Source organism: Schistocerca americana, chromosome 1, assembly GCF_021461395.2.
Source record: "Schistocerca americana isolate TAMUIC-IGC-003095 chromosome 1, iqSchAmer2.1, whole genome shotgun sequence".
NCBI lineage: Eukaryota > Metazoa > Arthropoda > Insecta > Orthoptera > Acrididae > Schistocerca > Schistocerca americana.
The window spans coordinates 725,890,794-725,916,434 of record NC_060119.1 but is presented as its reverse complement, the minus strand read 5'-3'; the positions used below and the strand labels follow the sequence as shown (position 1 = coordinate 725,916,434).

Here is a 25,641-nt window from a genome sequence, read left to right as displayed (position 1 = left end):
TTATAGTGATTAGTAACATACAAGTGATTTGCAGTGTTAGAGAGCTCCTGGGCATTCTCTTGGGACTTGCGTTTGTAATCTACTCAGTTATTTTCGTATGAGACAGTTAGTTTGTAGTGCTTGCCACAATCAAAAAATATGGAAACCATTGCAGGCAGAGCTTTGTGTGGAAACGATCCACTACGTAACAATAATCATCCGATAATAATCGAGGGCATCGTTGCAGGTGAAGAGATTTTGATTTGATGGTTAATTCTGCAGTGAAAGGTAAAGTCCTGGATACGCAATCGTGCAAAAGAAGACTAATCGCGAGCACAGAGAGTAAGAGGCTGTTTTTCCTGCGTATATGATGGATAATGAACACATCAGCTCCAGACTAAAAAACAATCCGTCTTCTTTGAATTAAGTAATTCAAATCAGTGTTTGACAAGTTGCTGCGGACGTCAATGCGAGATGCTTTTAATAGTTTTCACAATAAAATATTGTCTCAAAATATGGTAGAATACCCAAAGAGATTCTGGTGGTATGTAAAGTACATCAGTGGCAAAAAACAGTCAATACCGTCACTGCGCGACAGCGATGGAAATGTTACCGATGATGGTGCCACTAAAGCGGAGTTACTAAATACAGTTTTCCGTAATTCCTTCACGAAAGAAGACAAAGTAAATGTTCCAAAATTCGAAACCAGAACAGCTGCTACCATGAGTGACATAAATGTAGATATCTTAGGTGTTGCGAAACAACTCAAATCACTTAAGAAAGGCAAGTCTTCCCGTCCAGATGGTATACCAATCAGGTTCCTTTCAGAGTACGCAGACACAATAGCGCCTTTCTTAGCAATCATATACAACCGCTCACTTGACGAAAGGTCTATTCCTAAAGACTGGAAAGTAGCACAGGTCACACCAATATTCAAGAAAGGCAATAGGTGTAACCCATTGAATTACAGACCCATATCACTGACCTCAATTTGCAGTAGGATTTTGTACTCTAACATATGAATCACGAAACTTCCTGGCAGATTAAAACTGTGTGCCGGGCCGAGACTCGAACTAGAGACCTTTGCCTTCCGCGGGGAAGTGCTCTACCAACTGAGCTACCCAAGCACGACTCACGCCCCGTCCTCACAGCTGTACTTCTGCCAGTACCTCGTCTCCTATGAATCACCTTGAAGAAAATGACTTATTGATACATAACAAACACAGATTCAGAAAATGTCATTCTTGTGCAGCACACCTAGCTCTTTATTCCCATGAAGTAATGGGTGCTGTCGACAAGGTATCCCAGATCGATTCCATATTCCTAGGTTTCCATAAGGCTTTTGATACCGTTCCTCACAAGCGACGGTTAGTCAAATTGCGTGCACATGGAGTATCGTCTCAGTTGTGTGACTGGATTCGTGATTTCCTCTCAGAGAGGTCACTGTTCGTAATGATAGACGGTAAATTATCGATTAGAACAGAAGTGATATCTGGCGTTCCGCTAGGTAGTGTCGTAGGCCCTCTGCTGTTCCTGATTTCTGTAAATGATCTAGGTGATAATATGAGCAGCCCCCTTAGATTGTTTGTAGATGACGTTGTAGCTTACCGCCTAGTAAAATCATCAGACGATCAATTACAATTACAAAATGATCTAGAGAGAATTTCTATATGGTGCGAAAAGTGGTTCAAATTACAATTACAAAATGATCTAGAGAGAATTTCTGTATGGTGCGAAAAGTGGTTCAAATAAATTTTGGGTATACGATAAATCGCACAAATCTAAGGGCTGTCAATTCGACTAAATACCCAGGAATTACTATTACGAGCAACTTAAATTGGAAAGACCACATAGATAATAGTGTGGGGAAGGCGAAACATAGACTGCGCTTTGTTGGCAAGAACACTTAGAAAATGCGACAAACCCACTAAAGAGACAGCCTATATTACACTTGTCCGTCCTCTGCTGGAATAATGCTGGGCGGTGTGGGATCGTTACCAGGTAGGATTGACAGAGGTCATCGAAAAAGTGCAAAGAAGGGCAGCTCGTTTCGTGTTATCGCGCAATAAGGGTGAGAGTGTCACTGATATGATACACGAGTTGGGGTGCCAGTCATAGAAGCAAAGGTGGTTTTCTTTGCGGCGAGATCTATTTACGAAATTTCAATCACCAACTTTCTCTTCCGAATGCGAAAATATTTTGTTGACACCCAACTACGTAGGGGGAAATGATGATCATAATAAAATCAGAGCTCGAACGGAAAGATTTAGGTGTTCTTTTTTCCCACGCACCATTAGAGAGTGGAATGGTAGAGAAGTAGTATGAAAATGGTTCGATGAACCCTCTGCCAGGCACTTAAGTGTGAATTGCAGAGTAACCATGTAGACGTAGATGTAGATCCCTTAGCAGCCAAAGAAGCGCCAGCTCTAACTAATGGCGTCAATGGGAGTCTGCACTATGCATTTTATTTGAATTGAGGGGAGAAGGGGAGGGGAGAAAGGAGAAGAGATTGGAGGAATTAATGATATCAGCTGCATCGAGAGTTTGTGTGAAATCAGCGGCGATCAAAAGAATAATTGTGCTAGACCGGGACACTAACCTGGTATCGCGCGCTTACTAGGCAGATGCGCTTAACCTCTGCGCCACGTGGACACGGTGCTTATCGCAAATGCGCAGACTACCTCGGCACGCTCCCCGGCTGACCCACATTCCACCTAGCGCCGTGTATCCTCAGTCTCCGTCCACGTCGTCCACGGCCGCTAATTTTAGATTCCGTAAATATGCATCTGCACTGAAGAACGGACACCACGCATTCGTATAACGTGCATTTTGTCACCGGTGGTTACGCCTTCGCCAGTGGTGAGTGGATGATGTGACCAGCGCTCGCCCCCGCTGCCTGAGTCACAGTGAGGCCGGCTTGCTCAACCGCCGACGGCGGGTCGCCGTCCTCAGAGAGCCGTCCCCACGGCTCACTTGGCCCGCAGCCACCCTGTAATATCTGCCAGCGACGCCACGATCCCGCTCGTCTCGAATCAAAACAACAGCGTGCTAGTTTTGGGTAGTACTTTCAAACAAAACAGAAGCATTCACCGGACACAGATCTTCTGTTAGCAGAGACATCGCCATGTGAAAGTCATCACGCCACTGCAATTGGCTGAATGTGTCTGCGCGGCTTTCTTATTCGAGAAATTCTCAGCTTGTCTCACAAAGCTGTGTGGGCCACGTTATGCAATACGCCACATCCCTAAAGGATTCGGTATTTACCCGTGAATGAGCCTCTGAATGAACATGTCAGTAACTACCTGAGTTATCCACCAAGGAACAGGTGTGGTATCATCATTAGGTTAAATGCCGAAGAACTATAGGAGGCATTTAAAGGGGAAAAATGTATTTGGTATACTATGTACAACGTTTTCTTTAGCACCTTCACCATGAAAACAATAAGCAAACCGAGGACATGGAAACGCAGCTAACCTGATTACTCCAATGCGCTGTGTGCCAAGTTTATTTAGGTCAGCAACTGGAAGCAGTTAATTCCATAAATTATCTGGGAGTAGGCATTAGGAGTGATTTAAAATTGAATGATCGTATAAAGTTGATCGTCGGTAAAGCAGATGCCAGACTGAGATTCATTGGAAGAATCCTAACGAAATGTAATCCGAAAACAAAGGAAGTAGTTTACGGTTCAGCCCACTGCTTGAATACTGCTCAGCAGTGTGGGATCCGTACCAGATAGGGTTGATAGAAGAGAGAGAGAAGATCCAACGGAGAGCAGCGCGCTTCGTTACAGGATCATTTAGTAATCGCGAAAGCGTTACGGAGATGATAGATAAACTCCAGTGGAAGACTCTGCAGGAGAGACGCTCAGTAGCTCGGTACGGGCTTTTGTTGAAGTTTCGAGAACATACCTTCACCGAGGAGTAAAGCAGTATATTGCTCCCTCCTATGTATATCTCGCGAAGAGACCATGAAGATAAAATCAGAGAGATTAGAGCCCACACAGAGGCATACCGACAATCCTTCTTTCCACGAACAATACGAGACTGGAATAAAAGGGAGAACTGATAGAGGTACTCAACGTACCCTCCGCCACACACCGTCAGGTGGCTTGCGGAGTATGGATGTAGATGTAAAATCATTTAAATTTGTTTTTCTCTCGCTCTTATTTTTACCGTTAAACAAAATGCATTAATTTAAATTACTCACTGTTTGTAAATGTCTATCATTCAACCTAACTGACGCTTGTTGTGAATGTAATATGTATCTCCCTACTACTAACCAATATTGTATTACAGATACTTTGAAGATCTGTAATCGATGTAGAGTGTATTTTTATGGTATCGTTAGTGTTGAAGATACGGAATATCAGAAAACATGCTCAGAAAGAGTAATTTTATTGTGAGTTCTTAAAGTACAGATCCTTTGTGTTTGAAATGCAAATAATTAACTGATTAGAAAACAGAGATTGCTTTTTGTAATCTATACACCGCAGCCATTGTGGACAGTAGCGATTATCAGCGAAACATGGGACTGAGAGCATTCGATCAACTAATACAAAATTGATCGTAGTTCGCGTTAAGGCTTTTGATGGGTCTTACGTCTGGTCAGAACTTGATTAACACTTGCACTAACAGCGATAATCAGAGTAAAGGCGTCAGAGCATGTAAAATCGTAGGTAACTGATACTTAAACCGTCGTAAAACCGCCAAAGTACGATGATCTTCGTTACAGCAGATCCTGGACAAAATGGTTCAAATGGCTCTGAGGACTATGGGACTTAACATCTGAGGTCATCAATACCCTAGAACTTAGAACTACTTAAACCTAACTAACCTAAGGACATCACACACATCCATGCCCGAGGCAGAATTTGGACCTGCGACCGTAGCAGTCGCGCGGTTCCGGACTGAAGCGCCTAGAACCGCTCGGCCACCGCGGCCGGCAGATCCTGGACAAACTATTTTTTTTAATTTTTAAATTTTTTTTTAGATTGCGTTCATCAGTCGTATCCAAGACAACACTCATATTCACTTTCTTCGCACAATCCTGCGTGCAGAATTAAAATAATCTCAAGTAAAATTCCCTACGAATCTTAATATCCACTCTTGTAAAATAAGACATAAATTTGCATACCGGCACATGTTTGCTGTCTGCCCTTTATGCTGATGAACGGAAGCACAGTTGTCTTGGATAAAGTTGTGTATCAGAGCTTCACGGGACAAGCTTTTTCGACAAAAAGCTTTTTTTGAGCTAAGATTTCGACTCAGCATATCTGTTCATCATAGGAGAAGCTGTTATCTAGCAAACACGCGCGGTTCTTTGAAACTAATTTCGTACAATGTTTGTCAGTTTCCGAAAGTGAAATAAGACACTATAAAAATATGCACAGACTAAACGAAAAGCAGTTTTTAGTTTACAGGTATGGGACAGACACAACCGAATGTGTCAGGCTTCCATGTGATACTTGAGTGTAATCCGTACATATCCTTACAAAATTATTTTGATGCTAGTCAAACCGAGCTTACTGGAAGACAGTCGGGCTACGTGATAAAATGCAGAGAAAGAAGTTGTACACTCGAATACAACTGTGTAATTAGGCTTTTTACTTCCATCGTACTGCCGCACCGAACTTTTACAGAATACTGACAAAACTAACGAAATGAAAACGTTTCACGGCAATAGTTTGTTCATCCAGTCGTAGGAAAACAGTGTACTCGACATTCTGTGTGTTAACAAATCGGTTTTTAAAGGTGTGAAAACTAAAAGTATTAGTCAATACTTTTCTGCTATCAGTCAAGAATCCTTTAAGTGAAACTGTTGTTTTTCTTTGTCCAAATACATGCGACAAAAGATCTTTCATGCCCCTAAAAGTTCTTTTAATATCACGCGTGGACGTAGTGGTATCTGATATTTGAAGCCAGCAATACGCAGCTATTCCTTCGATCGAGAGTCGAACGTTGCTCTCATCTCTGGATGTTACATTATGAATAGCACCCGCCATATCTTTGCATAGATGAAAGCAAGGGTGACGTCGCTACACACGTAAAACAGTGCGTTGAAGAATTACTCGGCCTGAACAGGATAATAATGAAAACTGTCGGATTTTCGTATGCGATGACGTGTCGTATTCCAGAATGATCTATTTCTTATTAGACAACACCGCCCTTCGAGTTCTGAAACACACTCGTGGCGCTCAAGGCATGTCCCCCATCTACCGGCCGATGGCAGAACTACTCCAGATTGAAGCGGTGTTGGCAGGCGCGCTAATTCTGTATCGCGGTCGTCGCAACTTTTGCGTAGCCTGGTATGCAGGTTTGAGGAATTTATCTTGTCACTTAGGAATTTGATGTGACATGTAACATTGAAAGTTTATGTATTCTTGGTATAGTAGAAGATGTCAAGCGAGAGAATTACATGACCAGAAATAAAACATCGGCTTAGGCTTCATACGCGTTAATGACATGACTAGGTCAGGCTTAGGCAGATTGTTGATAACAGTAATTTACTATAAACTTTACGCGTAGAAGATAAGCATATTCACACGTAGGCTGGGATCCATAACCACTAAGCAAGTAGGAGCTTAGCTTTCTTCGTTTGGAACAATGCTTTCCGATGAATAGCAGTCAAGGAATGGTAATACTAATATGTCCTTCATCATGTACTGCATTGTCATGGTATTGCTTTCAGCTGTTCAGTTCACTCAGTAGGGTGCCGTCGGACGTCTTGTGAGTGCAGACAGCGTGATGTTGTATGACGCAAGACGAGCAAAAATTCACGAATGCGTTGGGAAAGAAGCAGACGATTCACTGGCGTGTCTCATTAAAAAGAAGCGTACTAAGTCAGTTTAATTTGTATCTGACTTGTTCCATAGGTTCTTCTACTAGTAACAAATGCAAGGGTCTAGCTATGTGTTGTCCCACATAACTTATCAGAAACAGAAACGCAAAGAATCACGAAAACGACTGTCGCCGCTATAGCGTCGCACTTTTACGCTGACCAGTGGTGTTTGGTGGAAAAGATAAACCGTTAGACCAGAGAGATAATATAAGCTACAAGTGGCAGGAAGCAATAACTTAACTGTTCTTTAACAACATTTAAAGGCCCACTTTATAATATCTTTATATCCTTCAAATCTCAGGTACGGTACCTGTAAAGATGTTTAATGTAAAAGTGGGATGAAATTAAGATCGTGCGTTAAGTGACACAGAGACCGGTCTCATGGTAACAGCCCTTGTCCGACATAAACCTGATTTAACTTTTCCATAGTTTTCCAAGTCATTCCCGGGCAGTACCGGGTTAGATTGTTCAACAAGAAAACTACGGATTTTTCCCAGTTTCCGGCTCAACTCCAACGGCATCTGTGTCGTCAGGAAGCGGGCTCCTCCGCATTCGTTCACCATGACGACAGAGGTTTCGGTACTGGAAGCTCACACCAAATTTAAGCTTTTTTTCTAAAGAAAGCAGGTATGTAATAATGGTTGATATTGACCTACGCTCGTAATGCGGACAGCCAAGTAAATCCATAAAGAATGGAGGTAAATTACAGGTGGGCTTCTTCTTGGTTTTACCTTTCGTCTTTAGTGTGCAATGTTCAAGCTGTTTCCGTCCACGATATGCCAAGCATCTGAATCATCGAGAGCCACTTCACCACTTCACTATTCTTCTGTGCCAGTGGGGACTCATCATAGGGCTTGGATCATTGCTTGCTAATAATTTAACTGCTGATCGCACTTGCTGCCTGAGCGATATTGCTTTGACAAAGCGCAGCCTCTCTCTTTGTCGCACGTAGCTGAGCAACTTAATATGTGAAAAGTTTATAGGGCTCTTGTCATAACCAATGTAAGACGGAAAGAGCAGTCGCATATATAATGGCAGTGGCTTCCTGTTAATAAAGCTTCAGATAATCACTATATACTGAAATCACCTCGTCAGCAAATTATTATAGCTCTGAGTGTCCTTAGATCGTGAAATTTATTATCTTTACAGAACGAGACAGAGATGGTATATTTAGTTTTCGTTCTTGGTACATTATCGACAGTTCACTAAATGTTTACAGCCAAGGTAAACAGTAATTATAAGAAGAATCTTGAGACTATCAACGTAGTTATATCGAAGAACAGAAATAAACACAAGGCCGACGATGTTCTAGATAATATAATGTCTATCACCTACATGGTCACGTTTTCTTTGCCCAGGCTATGGCATATGAAGCTGACAAATAATCTAAGTAGATTATACTTTCAAAATGTCCATGAGACCGCAACCCTATTTCCAACAACAGATGGGAACATGCCTTTCCTCTACATGGTCAGCAAGGAAACACCCAGGACTGCAGTCCAGGAGCTCCAGGCGAGATTCACCGCGAAGGAGCTCACTCTGCCTGCGTCGTCATTACGCCGCAGATAGTGATGTAAACAAATATTGGTGCAAGCAAATTAAGTTGCCAACTTTCCGTATTGATGTGTTGGTTGTTAGATGAGTGTGTCAGCCTTGCTTCGGCCCGTGAGATAAGGTTAGCTTGCTACCGCTATGAGCCCTTTGGTGTTGTGAAAACTACTCTGAAAACGCACGGATTCGATCATTGAGCCGGACGGTGAAACACTGCTTATGTCATCCCCACGACCGTCCGGCAGTGTCCCAGTCACCTTGACAGGGAGGAGTTTGCAACTAAATGTTATTAGGAAGAAGAACCAACCTTTTCATTCAAGAAAATTTCGTTGGAATAATGGAATTAGTTCGTTTAATTCAACCGCACAAAGTCCGTTTATACAGATACTTCTAGCAGGAGCCTGACGCAAATGGTGACGTATCTGTGGGTTTTGAAATGGACTTATGAGTCTAAGCAGATGTAGCCATTAAAGAATTTATGCAACTGCGTGAACTTCGTTGAAGAGAGTAATGCGGTCGTCGCTGATCTCTGTCGTTAACAGGGGGTATATGACCAGAGACTGTTTTTGGTGACCATAGCCGCCTCCAGTCTCTTCCAATGGCAGAAACAAAGGGCTCTGAGCACTATGGGTCTTAACATCTGAGGTCATCAGTCCCCTGGAACTTAGAACTACTTAAATCTAACTTACCTAACGACATCACACACATCCATGCCCGAGGCAGGATTCGAACCTGCGACCGTAGCGGTTCCAGATTGAAGCGCCTACAACTGTTCGGCCACACCGGCCGGCGGCAGAAACAAGAGCAGGTCGTAGTTTAAATAGGGTCCCATTTGTGTGCCTTCGCCTAGCTAACAGCGTGCATTGTTCATCGCTTGTGCTGCTGATCCCGGCGGAGGTTCGAGTCCTCCCTCGGGCATGGGTGTGTGTGTTTGTCCTTAGGGTAATTTAGGTTAAGTAGTGTGTAAGCTTAGGGACAGATGACCTTAGCAGTTAAGTCCCATAAGATTTTACACACATTTGAACAGTTCACCGCCGCATCAAGTAGAAGACAAGTTTTGGGCGTACTTAATTCAGTCATCTGGAAGACGGACCAGCGGTTAGAAAAAATGGTTCAAATGGCTCTGAGCACTATGGGACTCAACTGCTGAGGTCATTAGTCCCCTAGAACTTAGAACCAGTTAAACCTAACTAACCTAAGGACATCACAAACATCCATGCCCGAGGCAGGATTCGAACCTGCGACCGTAGCGGTCTTGCGGCTCCAGGCTGCAGCGCCTTTAACCGCACGGCCACTTCGGCCGGCCCAGCGGTTAGACATTGTTACTAAAATCAACAACGGAAGACCGAACACCAAAGCTGTCCACGTGTATCTCAGTTTGAGATGCTTCCAGTCTGGCAACGGCCCTCTTTCGAAGCGAAGTACGTAAATGACTCAGTGTTACTGGACTGCCTTCTTTGCACCCGTCGTCTTCTCTCGCTCTACAAGTGCGAACTGCGGCCTTGTTCTCAAACCTGCAGCTACTTCCTACGGCTGAACGCCGCCAGCGTGTTGATAGATGCTGCTCTACATGTTGTGGTTTTGTGCAGCATTACTGTGCTCATAACATACTCAAATATCGTTCTGAATTTCAATTTTTCGCCGGCCGGAGTGGCCGTGCGGTTCTAGGCGCTACAGTCTGGAACCGACCGACCGCTACGGTCGCAGGTTCGAATCCTGCCTATGGCATGGATGTGTGTGATGTCCTTAGGTTAGTTAGGTTTAATTAGTTCTAAGTTCTAGGCGACTGATGACCTCAGAAGTTAAGTTGCATAGTGCTCAGAGCCATTTTTCAATTTTTACTATTTTTCCTAGTTGGTGTGAATCAGTGTAGATGAAGTGACATCTTACATATATAGCTGTGGGAAACATTTCAAAGAGTACGATACGATGTCCGCTTCTGAAACAAAGTGGTTGACATCGTTTGAAAAAGATTGTATTTCGTCTGCTGATTGGTTCATTAAGTACTTTATTTCACTGTACTTCTCTTAAACTTAAATGATCAAAAGTTACCGTTGAATAACACAGTATATGACATCAGAACGTCCGAAAGCACATCATTATCCCGCTACAGCTTCTACGAATGGTAACAAAAGTGCTGATATGTCTTTTGTAGGCGTTCGTAGATGAAAAATCTCATATTACTTCCAGTGACTGAACAGTTATTATTACTCTGTACATTTTACTTTGTAATAACAATCAGATTACGTGAAGTAGTCCAGAGAATAACCTACACCGGACGCATGGTGTCATTAACTCACAACTTAGCGGCTAAATAACAAAATTGCTACGATGCGCATTGATTTCGCAATTATCCAGCTGGCTTAAGCGTCGTGTTACGCCGATTGCCTACCTGCCAGGCGTCGTTCGTGTATCCATAGCTCGAAGCGAGGGACGAGAACCTTGAGTAAATTATCTACGGTCAAGGGCAAAGGGGCACAGGCCCCTCCGGAGGCGCCCAACGGAAAACGTACTACATCAGGCAGCTTCTGGTGAGAAACCTCAGAGGAAAAAAGAATAAAAAGAACTCAGGTGTACATCACTGAGCGGAAAATTAGTAGAGACTTTTACAAATTCCACGGTAGAATACTCAAGTTGTGCATACAACATGATTTCGCAGAACTAATCTTAAGCTCACGGTTAACTGCATACATCTTTTTCTCTGACGTAAGGCATAGTCCGAAGGATGTTTCAAACAAGACAGTTATTTAACGGTCAAGGTCCTTGCCTTTCTTCTGGATCGACGTACGCAGCGAGTTGTGAGGTTAACGTGACGCTGTATGACAACGCAAGATGGCCCTTATAAATTGAAACCTTCATGCAAAATATGGATTTGCAAAAATTACGTTGTATTAATTGCCAAAATACATTTTAAGAATGAAATGAAAACTTTTATTTTCATTCTCTTCCAAATTTTGTAGACCAAGTACTATGCAATTCTCGGATATTCACAGACAGACTCTAGTCGGGTTGAAGAGGGGCCATGAGATTATCAGTGGACAATATTTGAGAGAGGATCTCCGACTGTAGTATTTACCTTACATTCAAAGAGAAATTGACAAAACCTTGGTCGAAATCGACGGTAAAACAAATTACAAATTTTTGGAAAAAGAATTTCTTGAGTCCAGAACAAACGATGACGTAAGATTTCAAACTTTCGCGATTATGTTTTACTGAGTACTCATGTTTGAAATACCTTCAATAATTACTGTCCGAAAACAATCTTTACATTAGCAAAACAGCCAAATTAAACGGAACAAAAAGTATTTTTCTCACAAATTTCGGTTAGGTATTTTATATACGTCAACATGTTTTCCAGTGCGTGGAATAAAAAATAAAATCTAAATAACCGTGAAGCACTAGAAAATCAAGACGTGATGAAAAAGAGCACGTCCAACTCCAAAAGACAAAGAATTTACTTGTTGAATTTTCTTAAAACTTAGAATGTTAAAAGCTCAGAGTCATATACGCAAGTAATGTAGCAGTATGTACGCCAGCGACGCGTCTCGGGTCTTGCATTCTAGCTTAGCTCAAGGATCATTTGACTTGATGACTCGTGGTTACTCGCGCGAATGACAGCATACACTGAACTACTACACTGTTCAAACTAGTTTTATATTTGGTAATAATTGTGAATGCAGAGAATACTGATCTGCGGCACAGCTTTCTCTCGTTGTGACACTTCAGATCCGTATATATCGTCCGGCGGAAACTGATTGGAACGGAGGTAGTTCCAGTAAGCTTTTTCTGATAAACAGTTAAGATGTAGATTAAAATTTCAGAATGTAATAAAAGTGGATGATCTACCCAGAGGTAATCTTTATCTTTTAAATTTTAATGGAATATCAAGAAAAGACAGTGAAACACTAAGTGTAACTCCACGTTAAGCAATCTACTCACAAAATTTCTGAAGATTATGCTACTGATAGTGCATTATTTTTCTTGTAAGATATGGGTTTATTAAAATTCAGCGGCAAAACTTGAGATATATTCTCATGTAAAGAGAAGAAGAAATGACATCCACAACAACATTGTTGTGGATTTTGACAATTACAGAGCTATCCTGTGTGATTATCGGAGCGCTCTCCGACACCACCAGCGATGTGTTACGCTCAGGTTACATGCTGGACTAATCGTCCGATGTGACGTCATCCTGATTGAACACGGGACACCAGTCATTGTACAGTCATTGTCGCACAAAAAAGGAAATAAATCAGGTGTGATGCATATCGTCTCACAAGCTGCTAAAACGTACACATGTAGAGTTAGTAAATCATCAATAATATCAAATAAACAAAAAACTAAATCTGTCTCGACAAGGAAGTGTCCAACAGGATTAAATTAAAGAGTTTTGGTCAAATAGTCTGTCCGCTCCTGTCTATCTTGCAACTGTGAAGTGTGCAATAAAGTGCCTGTTTGCTGACGGTGTAGAAACTGCGCAACAACAATTACTCATGAAGTAAAATAACTAACTGTCAGTGGCAAGTATTCAAAGATATCAGGCCACGCAGTACAATATAAAGATGTTCTCAACCCTCAGGTTGCTTTGAACGCCGCAGTGCTTTACTAGGCACGGTGCTTAGCAGAAAGACAATTGATTGCGTCCGAACTTTAAACTGACTTAGACATCTAGACATAAGGGAACCTATTGTTTAAGTTAGACTCCAAACAACGGTGCAGCTTGGTATTTTTCTAATTACAAACAAACCGTTGTCGGAGGAGTACGAAGTGACACAGAACAGAAAAAGGTATACTAGTACCGACCGAGGATTGTTGCTGGACCTTAAAGGTTCCTAGAGCTTAGGCTCTGCAGTTTGCCTGTTACCAACTCAGTCGCCGAGCATTCTTGAACGAAATACGTAGTGGCTGATCCGTCGTCGGCGTGCTCCCCGTAGTGTATATGTCGAGATAACTGCGTAATTATACATTTCCGAAGTTACGCTGGTCATTTCTCCTTTCTAGCCGTATGAAAAGCCCATATCTATACTTCCTTCCCACTGAGTTTTGATGCATCATTCTAGATTTTAATATTTAAGAAACAAAACCTGTGGATTATACGCTCAAAAGACTATTTACAACACATATGCAAAAAATTATCCATTTAAGAATATTGCGCCTATCGTACGATGATAGCTTTGGTTGACATAAATTTGACGATGAAGCACCTACTCATATCGAAGGTAATATTTCAGGCGGTACCGATCTTTTGTTCAATACATTAATTCTTCTGACAATTTAAAAGACAGATCAGCAAATATAAAATCACATCAATACCTGCAGTTATCAGCCGTATAACCGCCCACGTAAAAGGTGAATGACAGATGCAGGTGTCCTTTCGTCTCAATCACTAATGTAACGACTGTTTTTAGTAGTGTAATCGAGCACATTTGCCTAACATCGCCTTACAATCAGTATTATGCAGACAAAGTTGGGGAGAATGGCAGTCTACGAGAGCCCTGATTGAGCTGTTCAAGTAACAAGAAAGCCGTTAAAACAGTATCGTGAAGGTTTATGGAGTAGTGGAGTAGTGGAGTCGCAACTGCAGAAAGAGCTTCACAAAGGATAAAAGAGCACACTAAGGTGCATTCATTATACACTTTTCTTTTTCTTAAAGCACACAGCGTTTAGTCGAGCAAGGTGGTTCAGAGGTAGACTGCTTGTTCAGGTGGTCATTAGTGTGAGAAGGAATCAAACCTGGGCTTACTGAAGTATTCTTTACAGCCTCCGTTGGATCATTAAAAAAAACCAGTAGAATAGTATCGTTGTTTCTTGCCGTTTTTGACCCACATTTTTAAGAGTGACTATTGTGTCGGGCCGCTCTATCCATTACATTCATACATTAGTATTTAATACTGTACACGATTCTCGAAACTATTCAGTCTCAGAGGAAAAGTGTAGGTCTTATCAGATATCTGACATTATAGCATCAAATTAGAGACATGTTGGTGATACACTTTCCAATAACGTTCCTTCCTACGAAACAAATAGAAGTGCATGCTGCTACATGTTGAACACGGCTTCTTATAAAGATCCGTCAGCTTTCCGTAATAGGCAGGTGTGTTGGATGTGCAACAAGTGCAGTACGACGGTGAGTAAAACATAATCGAGAACTTTTAATGAATGTGTAGATGTAGGCATGGCAGTTTCTGTTGTTGTGGATCTTACACGCTTTCGTTACACACACGATTTTCATTTAGCCAGAGCCATTCAGATTAATAAATGTTTTTCATAACAATTCTAGGGCAAGACGACGAAACACTCAGATTTATGATGAGTCAAAGCTACAAAACTACTTGCAGTTCCTCACAAAGCAGGCTGAAGACATTCTGAAGACCTACGAAAACTCCATTATTTAGTTTGCCCCAAGCGAGCGACCGAACTTGTAAGCAAATAAATGAACCGTGACGCTTTACATCAATTCGAGGTCGAACCAATATACAGGAAGGAAGTGGTGTTAGCATCAGCAATACGAAACATGGCAGACTCGACACTGTAACATGGTGGAAATAATGATGCTTGGCAAAGATATAGTAATTTTGCTCACCCTTAGAAATTTACTGGTAAAAGTATTGAAATACTGTACGTCGTGGTCGGTTTTAACGTGGATTTATTGTTTCACATGTACATGAATAGATCGTTAATGTATTAGCGACTAGAAAAACGTTTATTTTATTTATTTTTTATGCAACAACGGTTCCTATGCGTTATTTTTATGCCCCTAATACAATAACATCGAGAAATTTGTTTTAAGAGAGATGTGACTTCCTAAATTGATTCACGATGACCACTCTTACTACGGATGCCCAGTGTCCGAGAGTTCTGATGCGGGGTATAAGAGCGAAACAAATAAAGTATAATTTATGATCATGCCCTCTAGTTGTCCCATGACTAACACACTGTTTAATTGCCACTTTTTAGCACTGTGGGTGATGCATTGTATCCGCAGTTCACACTGGGGCATCAGTACGTATTGAAAATGCCCACGTGAAGTTTTGCCACACACTGATACCCCATCACACTTCTTTCTGAATACAGCTTCATGTTCTAAACCTTGTACAAAACACTCTTCTTCTCATTTTACGTCACTAAGTTCACGCAGGGATGAGAAGTCAAGACGGGGAGGCACTGACCGGTGCGGTACGTACTTGTTGAAGAGTCGGAAGAGCCGCTTGGGCGAGTGGTCCTCCCCGTTGCGTGGCGGAGCCATCTGTGTCGATGGTGCTGGGCTGACGGATGGCCGTTCGTCCGCCGCTGTCCCTGTGCCTCTGCGACTACGACTGCCACTGTGTGCGGGCCGCCGCCACGCTGGACTTTATACTCGCACGAGCCGCGCACTCCGTGGGTGCAAACAGCCTTAGCGATACGTCACAGTCCACCCCTCAACGACCGAGTAAGGAAGTAGTGTGTTTGGTGAGAGTGGGGAGGGGCCATATTATCAAAACAATTTCATCACGGCTGCTTGCATGATACCAGTTTGTCTGTTCGCTAAGGTACAGAGCAGTAAGCTGAGTCTTGAAAGTCTCTTCGGGTTTGCTGCCGGATCCTAAAATTAACTTGACTCGATATTTCGGCGATCCAACTGGTCGCCATCTTCAGGAAAATGCTGCTTCTGTTGATGAGTCCCGCTGAGAACTGACGCCAGGTTGCAAATCGACGTCCTATATAGGCCACCGTTCAGTACACGGGGCATGCGCCGCCCATCACGGTTTCTGCCTTCCGAGACAGGGAGGTGGCGCCGCCCTTAGGAATTTCAATATTAAGAGTGTGTTCCGTCCACCTTCTAGGATTAGGGCTCTGGTCGGCTCTGTGAAAGATGATTTGGGGCTTAGGAAACCCGGTGTGTACAAAATTCCGTGTCAATGTGGGAAGGCTTATATTGGCCGTTCGATTCGCACAGTGCATGACAGTGTGGAACATCGCCGTCATACGAGGCTACAACAGCCGGAAAAATCGGCGGTAGCAGAACACTGTCTAAATGAGGGGCACAGTATGAAATTTGATGAAACTGTGGTAGTTCCCAACATTTCCGGTTTTTGGAACAGTGTCTATAAAGAGGCGATTGAAATTAGGTTGGCTGATAATTTAATCAACAGAGACAATGGGTTTCCTCTTAGCAAGACGTGGAATCCTGTATTATCTCGCATCAAAACTGAACGTTCTTCGGTGCGATATATCGTTGCCAGCAGTGTTTCACTAAGGGCGGCGCCACCTCCCTGTCTTGGAAGGCAGAAACCCTGATGGGCGGCGCTTGCACCGTGTACTGAACGGTTGCCTATATAGGACGTCGATTTGCAATCTTGCGTCAATTCTCAGCGGGACCCATCAGGAGAAGCAGCATTTTCCTGAAGATGGCGACCAGTTGGATCGCCGAAATATCGAGTCAAGTTGATTTTAGGATCCGGCAGCAAACCCGAAGAGACTTTCAAGACTTATTACGCCGGGAAAGCCTACGTAATCACAGTAAGCTGAGTCGTACAGAACCAAAACGTTCACCAAAATCCACTGATCGTCTAGTTATCGCTGTTTGTGTGTCCTCGGCCGTAATAAGGCATTACGGCAATCTGGAGAAAACCCACCGACAATCTAGAACTAGATGCTACGGAAAGAAGGCAGTAAGTACTAAGTTCCGGAAGGTATCCTTGCACATCTGGTGTCAATGACCTGTCTACGTCTTTATCACTTAGAGCAGCGGTTCTTAAACTTTTTTGCTCAAGAGCCAATAGTGATGTTTTGGCCTGTGGGACGCCAGCTCGGGCCACTCAAGTACTGATCTTAGCATTTACCAGCAACCTCCATAAATTAGAGTGTTATGAGCCCCCAGTGGACTAGCTATTGTAAGGGCGTGATACGTTGGCCACCAACCCCCAAGTAATGAGAGTTAAAAGCCTGCGCTATTTGGAGTACTTCGTGTCGACTGTTCCTGTTTCAGAATGTTGCCACCCCCAGCGAGCCCAAAATCGTGACAGTGTAGTTACCTGACGAAATGTTGTTGGATTGCCAGTGTGAGCGGGTGATTAATCGATTAATAACAATAACTGTACTTATCTTTAAATGGATAATGCAGTACGAGACACAGCCACAAATGTTTACTAAATATTTTGAACGTCATTTTTTTTCCCTACTCACTGCGATGTATTAGAACAGCCTTACTTTATTTCAATGGTCCTTGCTACAAATAAGTACCGCATTTGAAGCAACAGCGCATGCGCTAATACGCATTCACGAATCCGCGTGACTTCCGTGTCAAAATTTATACTATAGCAGCTGATCGGTAAGGATCGCGCATGCCTTTCGGTTGCCAATACTGGAAAGCAAACAATGAAATATTCCCCCTCTCACATCTTCTGGCCCAGCTACCTACCCCTTTGCCCCTAAGGTAAGCAGCCAACTTCACTTTGTTGACTGACGAATTCACGAACGTCAGTTAAAATTAAGCACATGTTAACATATTACTGTCTATTATTTTTATTTGTTACTGAGCAGGAAGACTAAACATTGTCAAGCTATCAACGTGAGTTGACTTCTTTTAAATGCAGATTTTTGTTGCTAGATACACGTTATTGTAAAATAGGGCCCCACGAATATTTGATTCGGGCCGCGTATCTTTACTAATTACAGCCGAGATGCCAGAAACAAAGTAAAATATCGAGACTAGAAGACTTTAATTCCTCAGACGACATTGTCACAACCCTAGTTACTCTCCTTAACACTCTGCAGTTACTCAAAACACGAAGAGTGACCATAACGGCTTCCATAGTTTGTAGTTGTTGTTAAAATAAGACGAGATTTCATAAATGATAGCAAATATACTGCAAGCGCGTCACATTACATCTAAAAAGGTCTTTCGAGTTCACACACTGAATAGGCAGGATCCCACACCTTTCGTTTCTGACACTACATACCGACGTCTGTATCGTGATTTAAAAAGAACAAACCCCAAAAGAAAAATAATTAAACTGAGCCCACATTTATCCAGGAAAGCACAATTACTGTCTCCTGCTTCAGTTTTATTTCACCAATACGATGTCTGAATTTCAATAACAGCACATCATTCCCATGGATCAGTTCTTCTTGACAAGTGTATCAAGCCTTTAGTCCAGACAGCGTCGATGGCTGCAGATTAAGGATTCCCAGTAACTGTTAACCGAGGACACTGTATTATAATGGTGCTGTTTATTCGCTGCCTAGTACGGTGACAGACCATGCATTAACGTCATCTTCCAGATATCTTCTCGCGTACAGGCGAGAGCGGTAATAAAGTTAATACATTATGTGTTAATATCCTCTGTTAGAAACATAATAAGACTACAACGTTGATATCCATTTTTCACCAGTGCGGTATCTCTGCTTTCCACATGCATTCCAGCACAATCGTGCACAGCCGCAGTCCTGACAATTCTCTTTGACCACAGTTGATAGAAATATTGAATTTCGAAACAGCAAACAGTACCACATACAGAATAGCTTGATACACTTTTCCAGCGTCAAAACGGTAGCATCAGAACATTGTCCCTAGAAGCTATGCAGTATGTTTGTGCCTCTTCTACTAAAACCCATGGTTAATCCTGGTGGAGGGATTTTCTACACGGAACGATTTCACTATAATATTGTGCAAGAGCCCCCGGGGAAACAGCTTCCGCAGGTGGATAGCGGAATCTATCCCTCTCTATATTACCACCATCAGACTATAGAGTAAAAGATATTTTACCGAATTTTGAGATTTAATAAATTTCCCGTTCTTCCTTCGGCAGGAAGTGCATCTGGGTACCGCGAGAGTGGCAAAAGATCCCTCAGTTGTAAGACGTTGGCGTTGTAATATGGAACCTTTAGGTAAGGAACTTCATACAGCATCTAAAACGGTCGTGTAGGTCCGTACACTGAATAGCTCTTGTGTATTTGCTGGGAGAGTCGAACACTTCTAGTTCCACGATTTTATTGTCTGCGTAACACCAGGTGAATGCTTTTGTTGAAAATTGTAACGGCCAACGAACTAGCACCCCGTCTCTACAGAATTAGATGTATTAGGATTATATAAGTTCTTACGATTTCCTTTGAAGTATTTCTTACAGAATTGTCGTTTTCATTTACAAATATGGCCAGAAGGCTAAAACTGCGAACTGTGGACGTTTTCCTTGTCACTGTCTAAAATAATTCCATGACTTCATTGCAGCAAGACGGTGTTGCTTTTAGAATTGACTAAACTACTCGTTCATGGAGCGAAAAGTACTTTCGGCTGTAGCAGAGCTGCCTCAGATAATTCTTTTAGAAGAATAAGGAGCGACGAAGGTCTATAAAACATTTGGACATCCAATGTACAGTGACGTGGAAAACTATGGAGCAAAATAGACTAATTTATTCCAAAGTAGTTGAGCAGCAGAGAATTGCTAAGAAAATAAAGGAATATTTAGTAGGCTGCGTCTAAGGTATCTCTCAGGTATTCGAATGAAGCCAACCATCGCAGTGTAGTTTCAGTGTGGAAACAGAAATGGCCACGCCCGACAGTGCGTCACTTGCCTCCTGCAGTACGTGACGCGTACGCTTGGCTGCGCTGGACACGTTTCCTTTACTATGCCGACTGGCAGTAAAAACCGTGACGTTCGAGCGGCTGCCGACCCGCGCAGTTCAGCTGAAATTTTGTAGCTTCTGCATCTTACAGCGTGGAAGAGGCTTCACACTTGGGAATACAGATGAAAAACTTCACGTGAAACCTGCTGTATATTAAAAAAAATACAAAAAATACAAAAGTGCTCGCCTCTATAGTTGTGTGAATCTGACACACATTCGTGGGACAAGGCTTTGACCTTTGATAGCAGCACAACTTTTTCTTTGGTATGAAAATAGCGAAGAGGTCCACTCATTCTCGTGATGATAACAGAGAAATTTCTTGAAGGCACAGTAGCAGCTCTGGTTTCGAAAAATGGTACCAGCTGACGAGAGGATGATATGTTGGCGACATGCCCTCGTTCATCTATACCACTGAGCAGAGAAAAGCGAAGCGGTCGGCCATTAGCACGTGAGTTAGTATAGTATTTGAGTTAAGGCACCTGAGGGAAGTTAAACCACATACAGGTTTTGAAACATGCGCCGTTGACACACGTAAAGGACTGACAATCGGAAAACTCAGGGTCTCACTGGTCTATTGGAGATAAATTCCTCCTTGTGCAGGACACAGTTAATTTGTCATGTTTCTACACGTTATGTGCTATCTTAAGTGCCTTTTTATAATAATAATTCTGCCTAATATAAGGGTGTCAGTTATTTAGCAGTGGGGGTATGGTAATTACTTTATACAGCTTGTCATAGTTCCTGGTGTTGTCGTCTTACTTACAGTTATACTAGAGCTACTATAAGAACTTACTTTTCCAGTACCGTTTCTTAACTTTTTTACACGAATTTTCTCATTAGCCACATATCACGCACAGCCGGATACAAAAATGGTTAAAATGGCTCTAAGCACTACGGGACTTAACACCTGAGGTCATCAGTGCCCTAGACTTAGAACTACTTAAACCTTACTAACCTAAGGACATGACACACATCCATGCCCGAGGCAGGATTCGAACCTGCGACCGTAGCAGCAGCGCGGTTCCGGACTGAAGCGCCTAGAACCGCTCGGCCACAGCAGCCGGCAGCCGAATACGAACCTGTTTCAGATTTCGCCATAAATTGTATTATTGAGGCTTTTGGCGTCCAAGTTTGTTCTGCCTGTTATGTCTGTCATATTTCATAAGGTCGTCCAGTCAGTACTTCTCCTGTCAAGGCGAATGCAACACTGAATCTCCTTCGCCCGTCTCTCATCATTTTGTCTATGTGGCCAGCCCATCTCTGGTTGTTAATCAGCCACTAGTAGTCTTCAACTTCCATCTTATCTCTTTCTCTTTGTCATTTATGTCCCTTCTTCAACTGCCGGGCATATATCTTTTCATTTCTCGCTGATAATCCCTGAATTTTTTAACTGTTAACGTACTGAACGTCCATGTTTCACTATCGTATATTAGTACCGTCTCTATGCACTGATTGCAGACTTGCAGTTTAAGGCACGCTGGGAATGCACTTCTGAAAGCTTTCGATTTCGCAAATGAACTCTAAGCTACACTACTGGCCATTAAAATTGCTACACCAGGAAGAAATGCAGATGATAAACGGGTATTCATTGGACAAATATATTATACTAGAACTGACATGTGATTACATTTTCACGCAATTTGGGTGCATAGATTCTGAGATATCAGTACCCAGAACAACCACCTCTGGCCGTAGTAACGGCCTTGATGCGCCTGGGCATTGAGTCAAACACAGCTTGGATGGCGTGTACAGGTACAGCTGCCCATGCAGCTTCATCACGATACCACAGTTCGTCAAGAGTAGTGACTGGCGTATTGTGACAAGCCAGTTACTCGGCCACCATTGACCAGACGTTTTCAGTTGGTGAGAGATCTGGAGAATGTGCTGGCTAGAGCAGCAGTCGAACATTTACTGTATCCAGAAAGGCCCGTACAGGACCTGCAACATGCGGTCGTGCATTATCCTGCTGAAATGTAGGGTTTCGCAGGGATCGAATGAAGGGTAGAGCCACGGATCGTAAAACACCTGAAACGTAACGTCCACTGTTCAAAGTGCCGTCAATGCGAACAAGAGGTGGCCGAGACGTGTAACCAGTGGCACCCCATACCATTACGCCGGGTGATACGCCAGTATGGCGATGTCGAATACACGCTTCCAGTGTGCGTTCACCGCAATGTCACCAAACACGGATGCGACCATCATGATGCTGTAAACAGAACCTCGATTCATCCGAAAAAATGATGTTTTGCCATTCGGGCACCGAGCTTCATCGTTGAGTACACCATCGCAGGCGCTCCTGTCTGTGATGCAGCGTCAAGGATAACCGCAGCTATGGTCTCCGAGCTGATAGTCCATGCTGCTGCAAACGTCGTCGAACTGTTCGTGCAGGTGGTTGTTGTCTTGCAAAGGTCCCCATCTGTTGACTAAGGGATCGGGACACGGCTGCACGATCCGCGGATAAGATGCCTGTCATCTCGACTGCTAGTGATACGATGCCGTTGGGATCCAGCACGGCGTTCCGTATTACCCTCCTAAACCCACCAATTCCATATTCTGTTAGCAGTCATTGGGTCTCGACCAACGCAGCAGCAATGTCGCGATACGATAAACCGCAATCACGATAGGCTACAATCCGACCTTTATCAAAGTCGGAAACGTGATGGGACGCATTTCTCCTGCCTACACGAGGCATCAGAACAACGTTTCATCAGGCAACGCTGGTCAACTGCTGTTTGTGTATGAGAAATCTGTTGGAAACTTTCCTCATGTCAGCACGTTGTAGGTGTCGCCACCGGCGCCAACCTTTTGTGAATGCACTGAAAAGCTAATCATTTGCATATCACAGCATCTTCTTCCTGTCGGTTAAATTTCGCGTCTGTAGCACGTCATCTTCATGTGTAGCAATTTTAATGGCCAGTAGTGTATTTCTCCCCTTCTTGTTTAATTTGCTCATCCAGTTTTTGTATATAGATTCGGAAACTGTATATTTCATCATTAATATTTACTATATTCATGTGGGCATAGTAATTGTTCATTGTTTGGGTCTTCCTGTAGTTAACCTTCAGGCCTACTGCCTTATTTGTTCTGTTCAGTTCCTACATACTTTGATGAAGTTCTTCTGAATTAGAAGAAAACAAAACAGTGACATCTGCAAATCGAAGGTGGTTCAGGTAAGGCCCATCTATGCATATTCCTTCTTCATTTCAGCTGATAATCTGAGACCTCTTACAATGCTGTGAGAAATGTAATTACCTTGTTTAACTGCTATCGCAATTTGTGAACTTTTCACACTCTTGGTGTAATTTTGCGTATATTCCCAACAAAATGTTGTAAGTTGAGTCTGTGGTTTGGTTTCCAACTGCTATCAAACAGATTTTATTATTACAGAATCAAACGCTCTATCATGGTCTCTAAACTCCACACAAAGTGGCAAATGCTACTCGTTAGTTCTTTCTGTGGTTTCGTTGACAGTATGTAGAGGGTCCATTATTATATATCCACTTCTAAATGTGGATCACAATAGAAACGTGACTGACAGTTAGTCATGGAAGGGAGCGGTGTTGTCTTTTCTGCGCTGCCCACGCGGCGGCAGCAACAGCACTGCCTCTCGGGACTGAGGCTGCTCACACGTTTCCCGAGGCTTCCCCAGTTTGCCTTGCAGGATCGTAATAGCCTTTATACTTTTTCTTCATTTGCTGCTAGGTCCGTTTTGTCGAATATAAAAATCGGCACAGAGAAACAAAGCCACACGACGATGACAAATCCCAACTGTTAGCTTAGCAGTAGCGATTGTTTTCCGCACCTCTTTGTGGTATCCGATAGTTGGTGAAGCAGAGAGATATAATAACAGCGAAAGCAAAGTCTATGGCATTGTTCTCAGGGAAACGCCGAAAGGCATGTTCAGCCGTCTTCGAAATGTTCGCTTTCCTTCGTGAAGTCTAAGGCTTGTATTTTAAAGTGTAATGTGGTAAGTGTAGGTGACTGCAACAGGCGTGCGTCGTGTGGTATCATGTTTGTATATGATGAGAGAACGCAGAGGCCAAAACTCGGTGCCAGCACATAGGCCCACACGAACAAAACTGAAGCATAATGTTGGAAGATAAAGGTAGAGGTCGGAGCATTTACTTGTAAGCAAAAGGAAAACGCGAAAGTTTTACTTCAGACTGTATGAATAACCTTAAACTTCCTGCCATTTACGTCTAACACAAAAGCAAAAGCTTATGGTGATCTGCATTTTTCAGCAACCTTTGTTACCGAGCGGGCTGGTGCAGTGGTTACCACACTGGACTCGCATTCGGGAAGACGGTTCAAACCCTCGTCCGGCTATCCTGATTTAGGTTTTCCGTGATTTCCCTAAATCGTTTCGGGCAAATACCGGGACGGTTCCTTTGAAAGGGCACTGCCGATTTCATTCCCCTTCCCTTCCCTAATCCGAAGGGACCGATAACCTTGCTGTTTGATCCCATCCCTCAAATCAACCAACCAACCCTTGTCACGTAAGCATTTGATTTCGCTGTTTTGTCGGTCGTAAGATTTCCTTTCGTTTTGTTTGTTCTAAGTGAGCAGATGTGAGTAGTCAGTTAAAGTTGTCCCCATCCGATTCAGTTGAAAGCTCGGTATGTGCAGAAAGTACAATAGTGTTTTTAAGCAAGGCTGTGGAAACGTATCATGAATTATAAGAGAAATCACAACTTCCGGAAGCAAAAAGAAATAAACACGAAGTAACTCCCCGTCTAAAGAAAGTTCATATCACAGGCCACCATCTTTGAAGAAAGCAAAATACGAAGATGCTTATTACCACGGAATTATACACAGGCTGGTGCTACTGGAGAAAAAGAAATTGACAAGAGTGCAAATGGGAAATAGAAGCTGCGATAATGAACTTCGGTAACGTACACATGAACCACGAAAAGAATGCCCAAGAGGCGAAAAGTGAAAATAGTTTTATATATACTGTTCTTTAGATTGTGTTACCAATAGCTTGCCGGCCGGGGTGGCCGTGCGGCTCTAGGCGCAACAGTCTGGAGCCGAGCGACCGCTCCGGTCGCGGGTTCGAATCCTGCCTCGGGCATAAATGTGTGTGATGTCCTTAGGTTACTTAGGTTTAATTAGTTCTAAGTTCTAGGCGACTGATGACCTCCGAAGTTAAGTCGCATAGTGCTCAGAGCCTTTTGAACCAACAACTTGAAATAGACGATAAACAGTATTGTACACTCCTGGAAATGGAAAAAAGAACACATTGACACCGGTGTGTCAGACCCACCATACTTGCTCCGGACACTGCGAGAGGGCTGTACAAGCAATGATCACACGCACGGCACAGCGGACACACCAGGAACCGCGGTGTTGGCCGTCGAATGGCGCTAGCTGCGCAGCATTTGTGCACCGCCGCCGTCAGTGTCAGCCAGTTTGCCGTGGCATACGGAGCTCCATCGCAGTCTTTAACACTGGTAGCATGCCGCGACAGCGTGGACGTGAACCGTATGTGCAGTTGACGGACTTTGAGCGAGGGCGTATAGTGGGCATGTGGGAGACCGGGTGGACGTACCGCCGAATTGCTCAACACGTGGGGCGTGGGGTCTCCACAGTACATCGATGTTGTCGCCAGTGGTCGGCGGAAGGTGCACGTGCCCGTCGACCTGGGACCGGACCGCAGCGACGCACGGATGC

General features: G+C 43.2%; 1 protein-coding gene across 2 annotated transcripts in view; it reads right to left on the bottom strand.

Moving 5' to 3' along the window:
• Nucleotides 1-25,641, bottom strand: part of LOC124610446 (protein unc-13 homolog 4B) — a 251,742-nt gene that overhangs the window by 174,331 nt on the left and 51,770 nt on the right. The window contains exon 1 of one of the 2 annotated variants that reach the window (XM_047140161.1): nt 15,552-15,648. The exons of the other annotated variant lie outside the window; for it this stretch is intronic. Within the exon in view, the coding sequence (XP_046996117.1) occupies nt 15,552-15,613 (62 nt within the window). The 5' untranslated portion in view covers nt 15,614-15,648. Of the gene's footprint in view, nt 1-15,551; nt 15,649-25,641 lie in introns of those variants that run through there. 2 annotated transcript variants of the gene reach the window in all.